At 33.4% G+C, this 19,195-nt stretch overlaps 1 protein-coding gene across 1 annotated transcript in view; it reads right to left on the bottom strand.

Annotated features, from left to right (window-relative positions):
- Nucleotides 1-3,709: 3,709 nt before the first annotated feature.
- Nucleotides 3,710-19,195, bottom strand: part of LOC111991395 (uncharacterized) — a 98,551-nt gene continuing 83,065 nt past the window's right edge. Inside the window, 9 exon segments of the mRNA XM_065764526.1 lie at nt 3,710-3,995; nt 4,079-4,174; nt 5,723-5,779; nt 6,115-6,255; nt 8,273-8,305; nt 9,638-9,709; nt 9,786-9,878; nt 9,974-10,197; nt 11,926-12,055. Of these exon segments, the coding sequence (XP_065620598.1) occupies nt 3,951-3,995; nt 4,079-4,174; nt 5,723-5,779; nt 6,115-6,255; nt 8,273-8,305; nt 9,638-9,709; nt 9,786-9,878; nt 9,974-10,197; nt 11,926-12,055 (891 nt within the window). The 3' untranslated portion in view covers nt 3,710-3,950.

Below are 19,195 nucleotides of genomic sequence, written 5' to 3'. Positions count from 1 at the left end.
ATTTTTTTTTAATTTAATATATATATATATTTTAGATTTTAAATATATATATATATAGATATAGATATAGATAAAAAATTTCTTCTCTAATAATTTCTAAGTTAATAAAAATCCTAATTTAATTACAATTCAAATTCTTCACTTAATCCATTTAATCCTTATTTAATTATTGTACCATACTACACCTAAAAAGAAAACATTTATATATTATAAATAAATAAATAAAAAGGCAAAAATGCAAAACTAATCCTCTAACTTTCAACTTTTGTCATTTCAGTCCTTTAACTTTCAATTTTTGTCATTGTAGTCTTCTATTAGAACTCAGTTATCTTTTTCCGTTAAGTGGCCCTCTAACTTTCAGCTATTTTTTTAATAATAATTTTCATAATTAAAAGAAAATTAAAAAAGCTGTTAAAAAAAAAAAAAAAAAAACTTGAAAAATCAAAACCTTGAACATGTCGGAGAAGTCCAATTCATGAACTTGAATCTGAGTCCCAAATGAAACATAGCCAACAAAGGCGTTCTCGGGCAACAAGCCAATGGAATGCCGCACGCCTCAAAGCCGATTTGACATAGCCCATCTCCTCCTCAATCATGCAAGTATTGAGCACGAAAACGAAAACCGGGGAGAGTGTATTGATCAGTGGTGTGTTGAGCGTAGACTTCGCCAGGGAGATTGGTATCGAAGATCATGGAATAGTGAGGAGGGAAATGGTTGCGCTAGTAACAGAAGGGGCAGATCCAGATCTTGGCGGCGAAGATGACGCAAGCGTAAGGGTTGAGAACAAAGGCACAAGTAGTTTTGCAACAAAGTGGAGCATAGGGATGTCAGGGTGAGGGTGGATTGGAGAAATTGAGGCAGCGAGTGGGATTACGCACTTGCTCGCTTCAACCTTCGTTCGTGGCCACATGTTCCAACTCATCTGAACTCCATCGATTCACTCTGGATTTGTGTTCGCCATTTTTGACTTTTTTTTTTTTTTTATAGATTTTTTTCTTTTTTTTAGTTCTCTTTTAACTATGAAGATTATTATAAAAAAAATAAAAATAAAAAAAGTCAAAACGGTGTAGTTTTGATCACTTACCAGAAAAAGATAACTGAGTTCTAACGGAAGACTACATTGACAAAAATTGAAACTTGAAGGACTGAAATGATAAAACTGAAAGTTAGAGGGTTAGTTTTGCATTGTTGCAACAAAAAAAAAAAAACTCACATCCAAGCCTCCCATTCACACAAAACCCTAAACCTAGAACAATAGAACCTACTCCCATTCACTTCCATCCAAGCCTCTTCTCTGCGGTATCTAGATCTCTCTCAATCTCCTTCCATCCAGTTTCGTTGTATTTGATGTTTGTAACAGAAAGAGAGTCAAGCGGATTTACTAGAGCCTGGAGCATACACATGGACATGGCGGTAGTTGGTCAATTTATTGAAAAAAAAAAAAATTTTTAAACACCACTACCATATGACATGACCATTCGGTGGATTGACAAAATTTACACTAAAAAAAAAAAAACACATCCGAGGCTGACTCAGTTTAGTAGTGTCTAATTGTTCTCAATAATTATATTTTATTAAATTATTTCAATATGTGAATGCCTAAATCCCATGACAATGTTTCAATATGTGAATGCCTAAATCCCATGACAATGCAAATATGCATTCTTTCTTCTTTTATTATTATTAGTTTCATTTTGTTTATTTTCTTTAGTGTTATTATTGGTTTTTTGTCTTCATGTGATTTTAATTAATGAATTCAAAACATTCGAAAACATTTTCAAATTTCTAAAAGCTCCTTCTTTGTTTTTGTGTTTTGTTTTTATTAAATTGATTAGGTTTTGTGTATTGGTTGCCTTTTGTTTAAACTAATTTTCTTAGCTTTGATCTAATCTATATGCTTAGGGTTAGGGTCTTAGAATTAATGATTAAATATGATTAGAATTAATAGATTAATTTTAACAATTTTCTTATTTGATTTTTGTGTTACATCAAATTATCAAGATATTCTACACGTGCATTCTTGAATTATTAATTTTAATTTTAATTTATAATATTATCAAGATTATATTAATTTAGATTTCTCAATTGTTTAGTACGTTTTTTTAAATAATTATCAATTTAAAATTCAATTTGGAATTATCGATTTAATTTAGTTTTAGGAAGAAATCTTACCCCCTTATTTTAGTGAGATAATTATTTATACTTGATAATTTTTTCTTTTATCTTTATTGAATCTATTAAAATATATAATTATTTATACATTTATTTTATAAACTTTTTCATAAATCTGTACAACGCACGGGCCTATAACTAGTTTATAATAAAGAAAAATACTCACAAACACTCACTTTTTACTCTTAGAGTTGAAGATACCGAGATAGTCAAATAAAGAAGAGCGATAAGATTAGATAAGATTCGTGATATTGAGATCAAAAATCATATTAAAGAGAAAGAGAGAGAAAGATCTATGACCTACGTTGTTTGGTTTTGGGATGGGCAAATCTGTGTTGTTGCTTGATTTTAGGTTGTGCTAATATGTGATTAGGATGTGCAAGATTTAAATCAAGGTGTGCAAAAGTATTTCTAAGATAAAATTAAACGAGTAAAAAAATATTTTACATAAAGATAATTTTCTTTTTCCCAATACCCCTTGAGCAACATGTAGAAACACAATGGTACATTACCTTCAGTCTTTGCTTGCTGTCAAAGTTCAGATTTTCTTCCCTTTTTCTCCAATAAAACAAACAGGTTCAATTCAATTTTGTGACACACTTTTCATTACTATTTGTAGATTTGTTGTATTTTAAAATTGCTATGGACTATCCAACATGTTCCACTGTTTGGTTTTTTTTTTTTTTTTTTTTTTTTTTCAAAACAAGAAAGAGAAAAAAAATTCCTTTCTAAACAAGCAAGAAAATTTCTCAAAACAAAACACAATTACAAACAAGTCAATAGCTCATAAACTAGCGAAAAAACATGCAAAGCCAGCAAAAAAGAGTTGCAACTCTCTTAGCAAAGCAACAAGCCTCTTAACCAGAACCACTAAATCAAACTTGACATGCATAATTAGAAGCAACATTTTTCATCCCCTATATAGAGGAGAAAATGGGCCAAAAAACCATATAAGTCAACCTTGTCATTAGTTTCATACTAATTTTTTCTATACTTTTTTTGTCTAGATGATAAATAGTGGGGCATGAAAAATAAGATTCAAACCACATGTAGAGAACATAAAAGATTGCCATAAGAATTGAGCTATCACTTAAGATAACTGTATTTTCTTTTTCTGTTATTATTTTTATTTTAATTCTGGTATAACCATTCCTCCCTTCTAAAAAAGCTCTACATTACCAAATAAATAATAACTAATTCACTTTTGAAAAATCAATAATTACAATGAAGAGGAGGAATTTGAGCCCTAAATATTTTTATTAAAAACACTATAATATATCAATTGAGCTATAAGGCTTTTGGCAAATAAAAACCATTATTAAATCAAGTCACAAGAAAATCTTGAACATTAGCAATGCAAAATCACCCCAAAAAGCTTGAACATTGTACATCTTTAAATTGAAAAGAAAATAGAAAATTTAATAATTTAACCATTATTCTATCACCTCCTTATGTGTGAGCCTAGACTTTCCCTCAATAAGTGATTAATTATACCACAATCAATTACCAATTTATGCCAAAATCTTAAGCCGATAATTAATGGGAGAATTTGACATAGCCATTATTCTAAGAAGTCTATTACATCTTACATATAAATACCAAGTATTTTTTTTCATAATATACAAAAATATTATATCTTCTGCACCAGTGAAAACTTAAAAAAATTGCCTCAAAAATTGCCAAGAAATTGAAATATTATAAACCAAGTTAGGTATCACTAAAGTGTGTTTACAGTAATGGGATGGAGGACCACAATCCCTATCTTCAATTTACGAAGTTAATTACAACTTGGGTCATCCAACATCTCTACTACTGGAGCAAACTGCAAAGTTGAACAATAAGCAAAGATGAGATCATGAGCACAAAAGTTCATAGATCAAATTTTTAATATGTATACACACTAACCTTGTCATCTTCTTCAAAGTATATTCCATCAACTGCACTGTTCAGCTGAAACTCCCACCCGAGTTTGTTCTCAAGCAGCTCTTTAAGTTTCCTCGTCTATAATAATAAAAAGAGAGGACATTACAATTTGTCTTAATCAGCAGAAAGCAACTACTTGCAAATTGCAATGAAGTGAAAGCTTAACATTCCTTATGGGAAGTTTCACTCAAATGAAGGCTCAACAAACTCCTTTCCTATGGCCTATGGACCAAATGACTTCAACCAAAGTGTTAAAATGCATTAAGACTAATGTGGCTCAAATCAAGTGTATTGGCCCTTACATAACATTGGGGTCACAGACACCAAATTTTACCAGAACCAGCTGAAGCTACGATAGACTATTGAAAAATATCAAATATTGACAACTATTGGCCTTTATGTCATGCATTTCAGCCATCACTAGCCATTATAGGTACGGCATTGATATCACAAATTCATATCGGGCTATAGATCACCTGAAACCAAGACAAATCAACTATTTTCCAAGTTAACCACCAAAATTTGACTCTAGACTAAAATATGATTTACACCCTTTAAGTTTGGGGTCATTCTCAATTTGTCCCTCAACGTCTTTTCATTCTTGCAGCTAGCCCACCAAAAAATTACGTCCTTTTGAATAAAAAGAGAAGAAATTAACCCGAACCCAAAAATCAACCCATCCAAGCACCATTGCACAAACACCTCAAAGCCACCAAATCACCAGTGTGTATGGCCAGCCTAACCACGAACATAAAGGTTAAATCAGAATAAATCACTGCAACCGCCTTGTAATGATGTCATATTTGAGTGGATTAATAGAGAAAATGAGACAGACCATGATGGAAGGGGTACATTGACATTGATTTCATAATTGAGGGTGTAAATTACAAATTCTCATTGTCAATAGATAGCAACCCCAAACTTACAAAGTGTAGATGGTAGTTTAGCCTTGATTGTATGTCTCCCACCATAAAGCATATAGAGGCTGAGGTCATTGGTTCAATCTTATAAAAATACGCGAGTTGTCTCTATCTATTAAAAATAAGAAAGTAAAAATTTTTATTCAAGGAAATCAAAAAATGCATAATTCAATTTGCAAGATATCATCCTAAAACATACTTAAATTTTCAATATTCCATAAATGTATTAAGATCTAGCTATCAAGTTTGAAATGAATCAGATGAGACTTGAGATATGAACTTGTAACTAGTAATAGACAAAAATTAAACAAAATTAAAATCATAAATGATTGAGTTGGAATTAAAGAGAGTTTTTTTTTTTTTTTTTTTTTTTTTTTTTTTTTTTGGGTAATTGTAAATAATGTGAATGAAATAATGTTTGGTTTTATGAATGAAGCAAATTTCCTTAACATGAAATTTTTGTATAGGCAAATTTATATGTTATATACATGTATCTATATGTAACTAGTTTAAGTAATAAATATACAACGTCTAATTTACATAGTAGAAAATCCATAATCTTATGCAGACCAAAGCAGATAATCAATTGCTAATGCCTAAAAGGAAAGTGTATGAAAAGAAAATGAAAGCCTGGCAAGTTGCCCCAAGCCCCAACCTCCAAACCTACAGAGAATCAAACATGAAGAACCAGGATTAGTGTTCATACCCACGACAGCAGATGTCCATCAACAGATGAGGCATCTAGCATCAATGAAAAGAAGTCCTGCAATTCCATTCAGCAATTAGTCAACAATCTGTGATGAACTTACCATTTCTTCTTTAACAAGTAAAAAATGTTACGATGGAAACATAATTCAATCAATGTGATTAAAGCTGACTAAGCAATGATTTTTATTGCTTTTTAAGCAAGTTACTCAAATTGACCAATAAATGTTGGTGAGTAGGTAAACAGTTCACTCTATCAATGAAAGCCTTGAAATCTGACTTGCCAATAAAAGTTATATCAACAAGGGAAATTGTAAATTTGCAAAAATGCCCGTTAAGCATGGTAGCACAATCATGCATATAAACAATGACTTAGTAACCTCAAAGAGGTACCTTGCAAAGATGGTGCAAAAAGCTATCAGCAGATAACCATGAATCATCCAATAGTGCGGATACCCCGGTTGCTGCACCACTGGTATCTGTATGATCTTTCTCAAGCCCAAATTTCAGTTGATAGTAGATAACCTGAATGAACTGCATAGAATTCTATAAGTTGTCAAAGCTCTATATAAAACTAACAGCAAAAATAGGACAATTACAGTTATTGAGTGTGAATCAGTATGAAATGAAGAAAGAACATGCAATTTTAATTTGGTGAATTGCCAAGAGCCATGTCGCTAATTAGTTAGCACTTCTTAGTATTTCCATCCGAGACATTCAGAGTTCAAATCACCCTACTCCTAAATATCAATCCATCAAAAATTTTAATTTGGCAAATCAAACATACTAGGAAATACTATGCAAGTTAACTACAGATTATGCAAACATAGTCACAGCCTGATAAACCAATGAAGCTTATTTCATGCCCAATATCATAGTTAAATTCTTCAAATTATAAGGGACTACATAAGAAATAAAACCTTCAGCAAGAAGAGGACTTCAAAGAAGTAACTAAAATAAGAACTTTCGATAACACAAACATATAATAAAAGACCAACTGAAACTGATTAGGCTTTTCAAAATTAGGCCAGATTATCAAACAACCTTATCCTTTCTTATTTCGGGTATCGATGTTATTATTAACGAAGTAACAAGGTCCTATATTCTATAAAACAAAATGGCCCCAAATTGAGCACAATGATGAAATGGAAAACAAAATCACAAAAAGAAAATAGTTGGCAAAGGGCCAAAGGCTTTGTAGGGTTGACTTTCATCTTGGATATGCCTTAATAGTTACATCATAAGCTCAGTGGCAGCTCCAGGAATTTTTCTTCACGTGGTCATTAAAAAATTTAAATTGAAAACAAAATTTTATAAAAAGAGAACTTGAATACATTGAATTATCGACACACAAAAGAATAAGTAAATAAACACGCACATGAAGTTTTACAATTTCCTTCGCAGGTTTTACAATCAATTGTCATTATCTATTGTCAATGTGGGTAGGTGTGACAAGTTTGTATATTGCTTTTATTTGTATGCAGTTGTCAATATCTATTTGTCATTGTTTTTATAAAAATATTTTTAACTAAATGTCAAAACTCAACCCATTAGCACTTTATTAGTTGTTGACCCACACAAGCACACTCATCCATACATAAATAATACACTAAGTGTCTACTTGACCAATCAAATACTTAAACAATTAGTCAATCACTAACTGTACTATTTTTTTTTCTTGAATGTAACTTTATGATAAAAAGTTAGTATAACATAATAACGATAACAATGCATACACACTCATGTAACAAACACTCAATATTTCCTAATTATTAAATTATAAAAAGTTATATTATATTTAACTATACATGTACACATTCACACACCACAATTCACACAAGAAACATTATAACAATAAAGAAAGAATTTGAAAAATGATGCACACAATCAATATCGAACACACTCATACATATATAATACAAATTTATGATAAAGAGACCGATACTCACAACTCACAAACACTCGTTCTTTACTCTTAGAGACAAAGAGACCGAAATAGACAAATAGAGAAGAGAGATAAGATTCATGAGACTAAGTTCAAAGATCAGATTAGATCAAAGAGAGAGAGATCTATGATCTATGATCTATGTTGTCTGGTTTGGGTTTGGTCAAATCTGTGTTGTTTGGTTTTGGGGTGGGCTAATATGTGATCAGGGTGTTCAAGGCATGCAAGATTTAAGTCAGGGTGTGCAAAAGTATCTTAAGATTAAATTAAACTAGTAAAAAAATATTTTATATAAATAATTTTTCATCCCAATACACCCCAAACAACATGTAAAACCGCCCCTGCCGAAGCTACCACTGCTCCGCATATTTAATCAGATAGTAAAATAGCCAAAATTCTTGCAGTTCAGCTAACACCTCTTGGTGTCTTAAATGAAAACATCCGATGTTCAAATCCTCTTCCCCCATTGTAACAATCAAATTATCAAAAAAATAAAAATTGAATTTTCCTTTTAATTACCATAATAATATAACCAATTTTCCTTTTATTTACCAAATATAATAATAATAAATTTTTTTAAATAAATAAATAAGAAAAGAGCATTACCTTTGTGAATAGTTGAGTCCTTGTACGAAAAGGCTGCAAAAAATATAAACTTTCAGACATAGATTTTAACAAAAATAAAATCCTCCCAACATTTAAAAAATTAAAATAAAATTATTAAATATAAACCACATAGGACTCCAAGCAATATCATAATAATATGTTAACTATATAGCTACATACAACCATGATATCACCCATGAATTATTTCATAAACAAGTAAAATTTTCTACAATAAATAGATATTAAAAACTTCCACAACATAGCATCAACGAATATGTTCGAGTCACCCCCAACAAAGATTATGCCGTTCTAATTCTAACAATGATGGTATCACTATTCAATGACCAATGCCGCAATTACTATAATGCTGTTTGCAATATCAAATAGCCAAATTATGCAAGACAGCTTAGGCTTCACCACCTAAGGGTTGTTTGGAATCACAGACCAAACACAGATGCAATTTGCACGAATAAATATCATTAATCAAGTCTCAATAGTCTGCCTACAAAATAAATCATCTAGAGCTGTTATAGAGCTTCCAGGAAAATAGGAGATAAAGACAAACATCCACGAAATGAATCCTAACCGAACTCAAATACTAATCCGACTGCTAAACTGATCCCTACCTAAGAATATGAAATTTAATCTCAATCATAACTCAAACTAAATAAATAAAAACTTAGAGTATGAAGTCATACAATGAAAATCCAAACGTAAATATTGAATTAATTTCTGGTTGTGCTCTAGCATTGTAAAACCTACAAACAGATTGATGTCCCATGATATAAAAGCACTGAAATGACCTAAAGTCCAAATACCAAAAGACAATGATCTGAAACTTTTAAGAAAAGTCTTTTGTATGATAGATCATTTAAAAGAAAAGGTTTGCGTCCAACACATTTGTTCAACTAAATGACAAAAGTTGAGGAAATTTGGCAATTTGCACCATCAAAACCATAACTTTGGCCCTAGAGCATAAAGTGCCTTAGAATTCCTGCACAAAGTAACAAGAAACTACATGGATTTGAGGTATTTTTAAATCAATTAATATTCCACACATGTTTTTGAAAATGAAGTTCTGAGATCAATGAAAACAATGACAATTGTGTGTATTTCAGGGCAATGTTTTCAATTATACCAAAAGATTAAGTCAAGTTTTTGGCACTGAAGAGAATCATCACATCATCTTCTACATCTTTCTTTAAACCAAAGCTATGAAAGCAGAAGATGACATGTGGCAAAAAAGGACCCGAAATGCCTACACCTTTCAAGTTTACTCACAACATTAGGACAGTCAGAACAAATACAATCTCACAAAATTGTTCAATAAATCAATGGAAAACTATTAGCCAAATGAATACTTACAGCCTCAATGCATCCAAATAAAAGGTTAACCAAAGCTTTCCACTGTAGAAATCCTTCAAGTGACTGTCCCATCTGCCGAATTTTCAGATGTCATAAAATTTAACAGCAATTTCAACATAAAGAAAGTTTTATAAAGGTCTACACATACCAAAAATGCAATAAATGCAAATTGCAGCTCTCCAAGAAGTACATCTTCAGAACCTCCATAATCCTTTATCAGCAAGCTTTCTAACAATTGTGTCTGAACAGATCAGTGGAATTTAAAACCTAAATCAACAAATGCTAAATGGCAGAAAAATCTGTGGAGGTCATGTCTAAGTCTCTAAGATCTCTTACCTTGTCAATATTCAAGGAAGTAAGTTCTTGCCCATGTATTCCTTTTTGTTTGATAACACGGGGAATTGATGTATAGTAACATCTTCTGGTCTGAGAATTGTCCACTGATGTTAAGAACTTACTAGACTTCATCTGTTCATCTAGTGCTTTCTCCATTGCTGTTTTAGGAGCATTTGTAACTATCCCTGATTCACATGCAACAGTGATCTCTCCTCCAATGGGTTCTGCATGTTGAATGAATCATTTAAATTTAAAAATTTATGCAGAATTGACAATCAGAAGACACAAACCATAAATTCAAACAACAAAAACCAAGCCTTAGTCCCCAAATATAAACCAAAGATTCAAAGTAAACAAACAATCAAGATAACTGGCATAAAAAATAAAATAGAATTCATGATCTAAACCAATCAAAACAATGATATACTGGTAGACATTAGGTGCAGTATAAACAACAGATAACATTATTGAAGTTTCTGAGTGGCATAAGCCATTTATCTTACTAAAGCAACACTCCACCCAATCAAATGCCCTTTCTTTACACGTCTTGCAAATGTAATATATCAAACAAGAAGAAGCTGGTGTCCAAGCCATGATAAACCTTCCCCCCCAAGCCTACATTCCCAACAAGCCACAGTAAGTTCTACCCGAAAATTTAGGCAAAAACCAATAAATACCAAATAAGGAAAAATCAAAGGATCAAATGACTTTTTAAGTGGGCAGTTCAAGAATACTTCTCCATCCCTCAAACACATGTAACACCAACACACAATAAATTTATTCACACACCACCAAATCCTAGGCTGTAAAAAGACTCATTACAGAAAGTCCGTTGCGCATTTTTAGTCCCTCACGAGGCGTAGAAAATAAAGAATCAATGTATATTTTGAGTGATCAGTGTCAAAGTTTATATCATGTAAGAGTTACGCTGGACAAAATTGAAAGTTGATGTATAATAGAATAATGGTTAAATGACAAATTCTAGACACATTTGTACCTTAGATACACTCAGAGGGATGGACAATGGAAACCTTTCAAGGGGGCCTACGAAAGGAGTAGAACTGTTTAAACATATGATGGTACAGATAAATTGCATAAAGCTTGGTAGGCCAGGATACTATTTTAAAGGGCAAAATTAGAATAGTACCAAATTGTACTGCTTAAATGTAATCTCTAAGGAGCTTGGGGACCATGGCCCCGGTATACTTTTTCCTGGCAATAGACCAAAAGTTTCCTTTCAACTTTAACTACTACATGTGCCTCTCAATTGTGAAACCACCAAGATATCCACTAACCAAAAATGACCACAACTTCATATTTCTTCATTCTTGCAAACACACCTAGTGAGTCTTGAACCAATCTCATCCTCCACCCTATTCTTGAACACAAGGACAGAATACCTTTATTTCTCACTCTCTAGGGTACCTACAATAAACCGTATTGGAAAACAGAACTCCTTCTAAGAAATGGTAAATTCTCTCTTCTTAGATGATAATTACACCACACAAAATGAAATCGATGAGAAAATTGCACACATCTGTAGACATATAACATGTATCCCATAGCATGACACTACTCTGAATCGTTGAAGCGTTCTACTATTACATGGTTTCCCAGCTTTAGTTAGATAATTATGAGCTTAATTTCCACCATTTGCCTAGTGCCAGTCCATCTCAAAGTCTACCATTTTCAACTTCAAAGTCTACTCTCAAATCTGTTTAATCTATTTTTCATAAGAAACACAACTAGAACAGAAAAAGAGCAAGAAGCATCTAAATATCACACAGCATGAAAAGAGAAAAAAAAAAAAAAAAAAAAACTAAAATTGATTGAAAAAGAAACATATATGCAGATGGAAAATAGATAATAAATCAAACACAAGCAACAGTTGTAAAGAAACTCATAATAGATTGCAGTATTAAGAGCCTCAAGTGTAATTAGATGGAACTTACCAATCCGTTCAATGATGCTCTTTGTAATCTAATTTGATAAATGCTTCCAATCTCCATATTGGCTTAGATTGTAAGGACCAAGTTGTCTGTCAAACTCCAAACTTCTAACTGCTTGACAATATCTTTCTTCCTTAAAATAGGAAAAGTGAGAGAGAGAAAAAACAAACACAGTTACAGATCAATAAGATTTTCAAATTTAGACCTTGGAGACTCAGCAGCATTCTTCACAAAAGCAAAGTTTCAAGCTTCAAAGCAGGTAGCTTGGTGAAACTGAGTGGCATAATAGCTATAAATTTTGTAAGTGATCTCCTAGCAGAATATATTATGAGGGTTGAATATCCACTTGTATAAATTTGAACAATAGGATCTACTAAGTAGGGGAACATAACCATGTGAAAGTATTATGTCAAGTTGGAATTCTCATTGTACTACACAATTTTTGTATTTTCGATAGTTACAATGGGGAAGGGGGGATTTGAACCCTAGACGTGTCTGTTGGAATCACCAAGAAGAGCTAGTTGAGTTACAAGGCTCTTGGCACAACTTTTGTATGGTTAGAGTAGGTCAGAAAAATATTAGAATTCATATTAAGACATACAACCTAATACGTTCCAATAAAATGACATGATACAGAAATGTCAAAAACACCACCAAATGTAACTCACATTGTTAACTGTACACTTGCTATAATATGTTTTTGGGCAGTCAATTCTCAAGTTAATTCTGATTTAGAAAACAGATTGAAACCCAATTTAAGGAAATCAGACAAGAAGAAAACCAATAGTGCAATTGCATTAAGCAATCAATTGACATCAGGTTAGTCTGGTTTTCAGATGTAACCATCCTGTCTCTACCCCTATTGGAAAATTAGTTGAGGACTAACTCTTAAGTCAACTTTATAATTCATCTGACATACTTGGTCAAATGCTCAAATGTTTTTAAATAGAACCATCTTTTGATTTCCTTACAAGATTGCATAGCTTTATAAGTATTTGATTGCAAAGAGGGGAAAAGAATCACGTTTTCCTAAAATGGATGCTTGATTGATTTTTCTTGCTTGGTAGCGCTTCCAAAATGCAGCAGGTTAGCAAGTTCTGTTTTGCCAAAACCTAAAAGGGCACCAGTTCCCTAACTAATGTCAAACCTTGAGGCCACAATTCAAATCCATGCGGTTTGCAAAATACATCAGTCTGACTCTGTTCCCATATTAGTAGCTATATGCATCACGTACCAAAATAAATAAATAAATGGTATGTGCAACTAAAATGGTTTCAAACCTCTTCTTCAGATACTTTGACCAATCTTTCCTGTTGTTGATCCCACCTACAAACAATTACCTGTTGCAGCCATTTACATGAGGAACATCATTCTTGGTGCCAATTTTCCAGCTCTTATGAAAATAGCTTATTGTTAAATCTAATCAATTATTGGCAAAATGAAGTGGCCTTTGGTTAAATCTAATCAATTATTCTCCAGTTACAAGGGTGTATCACATTTTAAAAAAGCTCACTTTATCTAAGCTTTCATGCTTAAAAAGGCAAGCACACTATAACCTTATTGTTATGCAATGGCAGGATGCCAGTAGGAAACTAAGCTGAAAATGATAACATAAAGATGTCAATTACTTGTTTCGATTTTATTCTCTCAGCCACAATTTTATACAAACTGTGTTAAAAAGAAGTTTTTCTCTCTCTTCATCTTTCTTGAACGTTTAATAACATGGGCTGATTTACCTAATTATTTGTATAATAAATCATGTTGGCCTCTAATTTTTACAGTTCAAACGCGTGTTCCATCAAAGCCTCATTTCAAACATAGAGAAAATAGTTATTAATGAAATTGGAAAAAATCTAGATCCTCTATCTAGGAGCACGGATGCATCAAATGGTTGAAGTGTACAATTAGGATATGTTTTGGACCCAGAAACAGCTCCAACATGACCAGATATGAGTCCTATACATTCAGATCATCACCAGATACTTCGGTGATACAACAAGGACACGGCCATGACATGTTTGGGGCTATAATAAAATTTTCTTAATAAGAACCGGGTTTATAAATACTCTTTAAAATACTTTGGGATTCAAATATTAGACATAGAGGATATAACTGCATTGTTTTTAAAAAATATTTTGAAGGAACGAATAATACATCTAATGATGTTGCTTTAGGGATATGAATGAATAGTGTATGTTGTGGAAAAGAGAATATGTCATGAAAATAAACAAGAAGTAGCTTAAAGAATAGCAATGAGATAATATCTACATATGAGTTGACTCTATGAAGGAGTTAATAGAGTTACTATCAGTAAGACCCAATACAAGAGACCACTCATAAAGAAAACTAATGAAGGATGCTTTTATTTGAGAAGACGTGCACTCCACATTTCAAAAATATGCAGATTTCATTCTCTCCATATAGTCCACATCAAACATAAAGGAATAAGATTCCAGATATTCAAATAAGATTCTTAAATTGAGCAATTCTTTTTTAATTGTGTTTTCTCACAGATTGCTAAAGGGAGAGGTTGTTAGATGCTAAAGATTTAGGATTAAATGTTTAGAATTTCAACTTGTACATGTTGACAAACTAAGAATAAAAACATGTCTAGGATAGGTGTTAGACATTGCTCAAAGCTATTCATGTCAAGACTCAAGAATATATAAGCTACAGGAAAAAAAATTTTAATTTTCTGTGAAGCTTGACCAATCGAATGATGCGGCTCAACTGATCAAATATTGTAGAAAAATAATTTTTGCAGAATTTTACACAGTCCCAAGCCCGCAAAAACGTTTAGGGTTTCAGTCCAACACTCCTACATATAAAATGACAACCCTACCCACATTTTGAAGACTCTTGGAGGACTTTAAAGGTGCTCTTGTGAGATTTAAAAGGTATTGTGTCTTCCACTTTCAAAGTCACTACCAGAAATCATTCTCACATTATTAAATCCGGTAGATTCGAAGTTGCTGCAACAAGATCAATAACTGTTGATGATCTAAACTTTCAAGAGTAGTTTGGAGTTACAAATTGGAGGGTTTGTGTTAATAAACCTTTGAGTAGGATCTCAAAGTCACAAGCATGGGTGCTTGTGTGCTGCTATTCTAAGAGAGAAAAAGTTCGTGAATTTGGAGTTTGCACGTGGTCGTGTCAGTAAATTATTACTGGAAGTAGCAATAGATTTAGGGTTAAATCTTATTGTAAGAACTTTTTTTTTTTAAGGGTAAAATCTTATTGTAAGAACTTTGATTTTCTATAATGGATTTGTTTTATCTTGAGGATAGCTATGTCAAATCTTACCCAAGTTTTTAACTTAAAACTGTTGGTTTCATTGGTTTTCCTAGGTCATCATATTGTGGTGTTCTTTATTTTCCTCTGCTTTGCATGATATGATTTATTATTGTTTAACCTGGACACTCTGGGCTTTTGCCCTTAATTTTTTTTTTTTAATTTATTTAGCAATTTGCCCCTATTTCAAAACTATATAGAGATATGCCCCTGTTTCGATACTTAATTACCTAAAAATAAAATTTCAATAAAATACTCGATTCGTAAAAAATTGAGTTATGCCTGATTAAACTTAAAAATAAATAAATAAATATAAATAAATAAATAAATAAATTTGCATGGAACTCGAGTTTTAGGAAATCAAGTTCCATGCAAAATTTTTTATAAGTGTCATCGCTCCATATTCAAGGAGACCTATAGTGGCGTTTTTAAACCCTATAGCCACATTTTCCTTTAAAAAAAAAAAATTTCTCGTAAGTCTGATTGCCCCATACTAGGTTTAGGGAGCCTTATAGTGGTGTTTTTAAGCCATATGGTGATGTTTTTGAGGCCTATAGCGGCGTTTTCTTGCAATTTTTTTTTTTATAAAGTCTGATTGCCCCATACTAGGTTTTGAGAGCCCTATAGTGGCATTTTAAAGCCATATAGTGACGTTTTTATGCCCTATAGCGGCGTTTTCCTACCCAAAAAAAAAAGTCTGATTGCCCCATACCAAGTTTAGGGCGCCCTATAGTGGCATTTTTAAGCCCTATAGTAACGTTTTTAAGCCTTATAATGGCATTTTAAAGCTCGATTTCCATAAAATCAAGATCAGTGCAATTTTTTTTTTTTTTTTTAAGTTTGATCAGATAATCGATTTTCTACAAATCGAGTATTTCATTGAAACTCGATTTTAAGGTAATCGAGTATCAAAACAGGGGCATATACTTATATAGTTTCGAAATAAAGGCAAATTACTAAATAAAAAAAAAAATAAAGGTAAAAGCCCAGAATGTTCTGTTTAACCTAAATCTAAATAATAAACCTAAGTGTCAACCTAGTTAATTAATTAGTTTAAACAATCTATTTTAAGGGGTCTAAACAAACAAACACTTTTCATGAAGCATCTTCCAAATTTCAACACCAAGTTTATGACATGGTGTGAGTCCAGGAGGTAAGGATCTAGAAATGTCAGAAACACCACCAAATGTAACTCGCCATGTTGACTGTACACTTGCTATATTATGTATTTGGGCAATCAATTCTCGAGTTAACTCTTATTTAGAAAACATATTAAAACCCAAATTAAGGAAATCAGACAAGAAGAAAACCAATAGTGCAATTGCATTAAGCAATCAATTGACATCAGGATAGTCTGGTTTTCAGATGTAACCATCCTGTCTCTACCCCTATTGGAAAATTAGTTGAGGACTAACTCTTAAGTCAACTTTATAATTCATCTTACATACTTGGTCAAATGCTCAAATGTTTTTAAATAAAACCATTTTTTTATTTCCTTACAAGATTGCAAATCTTTATAAGTATTTGATTTAAAAGAGGGGAAAAGAATCACGTTTTCCTAAAATGGATGCTTGATTGATTTTTCTTTCTTGGTAGCGCTTCCAAAATGCAGCAGGTTAGCAAGTTCTGTTTTGCCAAAACCTAAAAGGGCACCAGTTCCCTAGCTAATGTCAAGCCTTGAGGCCACAATTCAAATCCATGCGGGTTGCAAAATACATCAGTCTGACTCTGTTCCCATATTAGTAGCTATATGCATCACGTACCAAAATATATAAATAAATGGTATGTGCAACTAAAATGGTTACAAACCTCTTCTTCAGATACTTTGGTCCATCCCCTCTCAAATTCTCTGGTTGATGTTGTGCCAGCACACCTGCACAGTACACTCTTCAACTCCATGCCCTTGTAGTTAACCTTGAAGTTATTGTATATGTGCTTCACACAATACCTGTGCTCCACAGTTGGGAACAGAGTCTCCATTGCAGGTAAAAGGCCCTGCAATCAAGTAAGCAAGTAAGCAAGTAAGCAAGTAAGCATGTAAAAAGCTAAGCATGTAATGAAGGCATGAACATGAGCTAGATGATAATACCTTCTGCCTGTCACTGATGAATACCAGATTGAGCTCCTCTGGCCTGCCAATGTCATCTGCAAACTGCTCCAAAAACCAGATCCAGCTATCCTTTGTCTCTTGCTCAACCACAGCCATTGCCACTGGGAATATATTGTCATTTCCATCCTTGGCAGTGGCAGACAATAATTGCCCACCAAACCTACCCTTCAAGTGGCATCCATCCAGCCCAACAAAGGGTCTACAACCACCTAGAAAGCCAACCTTCTGAGCACTGTACCTAATGTACATCCTTTTAAAATTGGCTCTGCATTCTCATTTTCCATCTCTGTTTGGAGAATCACCCTACTTCCTACATCTGTCCTTAATATCATTTCTGCATAATCTCTAAGTAAGCCATACTGAGCCTCTTATTCCCAGTAATCAGCCCCCTAGCTGCCGCCCTTGCTCTATACACCTGACTAAGACTTAAATCAACTGAAACCTTCTGCATCACATGGTGCTTAACACCTGAGACCACCTAATTAGGATTCTTACAAAAATTCCCCAAATGCCTCTTTGCCACATAGGCTGATGTAACTTGCCCATTTTTAAATGTTAGGGGGCAGGTACACTCAGGATAAATGTCTTGATCTCAAATGTGCATTCTCCAGTCACCATTGAGGCATAACACCTCCATCCACAACTGTTCTTACAATGTACAGAAATCTTCTTCTTCTCATTCAACTTCCACTTGACATCAATGTGATGCTGAATTACATACTCCCTCAAAGCCTTCCTAAACACCTGGGAGTTTGGGAACCTCATCCCTTTTGCCAACCTAACATTTTCCATATCAGTCCTCTCATTGAACTCCAAATTGCCACCCTACTCATCATCAGAACTATCCATACTTGCAATATCATCCTCTAAAGCTGGTTCAGCCCACTCTTCATCTAAATCTATGTTTGGAGGAGGAACATTGCTTGGGCCAGGTGCATCTGTGTTTGGCTGAGGTGTATCAGTGTTCGGATGATGAGGTGTATCAGTGTTTGGATGATGAGGTGTATCAGTGTTTGGATGAGGTGGAGAAGACTCACCAAAAATGTCATCAGCAAAGTCTTCTCCTTCCAGACCTTCATTCAACCAATCCAACTCCTCCTCCAGATCATCACCCCCTGTAGCACCCCCTGCACTAGCCCCTGCACCCTCTGCACCAGCCCCTGCACCCTCTGCACCAGCTCCTACACCAACCTCTACACTAGCTCCTACACCAACCCCTGCACCATCAGGAACTTCAACTGCAAGTGGAGCATTACCATTCTCCACATACAGTATGATGGTGTCTTTTGGCCCTCCCTCATTAGGCTTGTACAGGGGTACCACATCTTGATCATCTTGTATGAGCCTCAAGTCTTACTCCAAGTTGCCCCTAGGACCTAAATAATGAACCCTACATGGTTCATCAATCCCCAATTCCTCACATATACCTTTTAGTTCAAAATAACTAAGCAAATCAGGATCCCTATACACTATTTCAACTTTCCCACCAAAGTATTCTAAACTAGGGTTCCACAGAAAAGCACCCCCATAATGTACCTCCAATTTCACTTCCTCATCCATCTGTAATAACAAATTACCATTTGACACGTATACAATTAACAATTAAAGAATTGTAAACAACAAAAGAGTAATAGAAACACCAAAGTATTCTGTTTTGCTTTTGGGATGCAACACACACAGAGGGACCACATAACACACACAGAGGGAGCACATTTTCTGCTTTGTTTTTTATTCTGTTTTAATAAATAGCACATGCAAACACTAAAATTTAAAGCTAATAGAAACTTGGGGCCACTGTGAGACACAATGACCACGACAGACAAAATGCCCACAAATAAACACAAATCCAAAGAACAGGTGGTCACATTTTTC

This window comes from Quercus suber, unplaced genomic scaffold, assembly GCF_002906115.3.
Source record: "Quercus suber isolate HL8 unplaced genomic scaffold, Cork oak 2.0 scaffold_566, whole genome shotgun sequence".
NCBI lineage: Eukaryota > Viridiplantae > Streptophyta > Magnoliopsida > Fagales > Fagaceae > Quercus > Quercus suber.
Note: the sequence above shows the minus strand (reverse complement) of the source record. Positions and strands in the feature narration are given on the sequence as shown.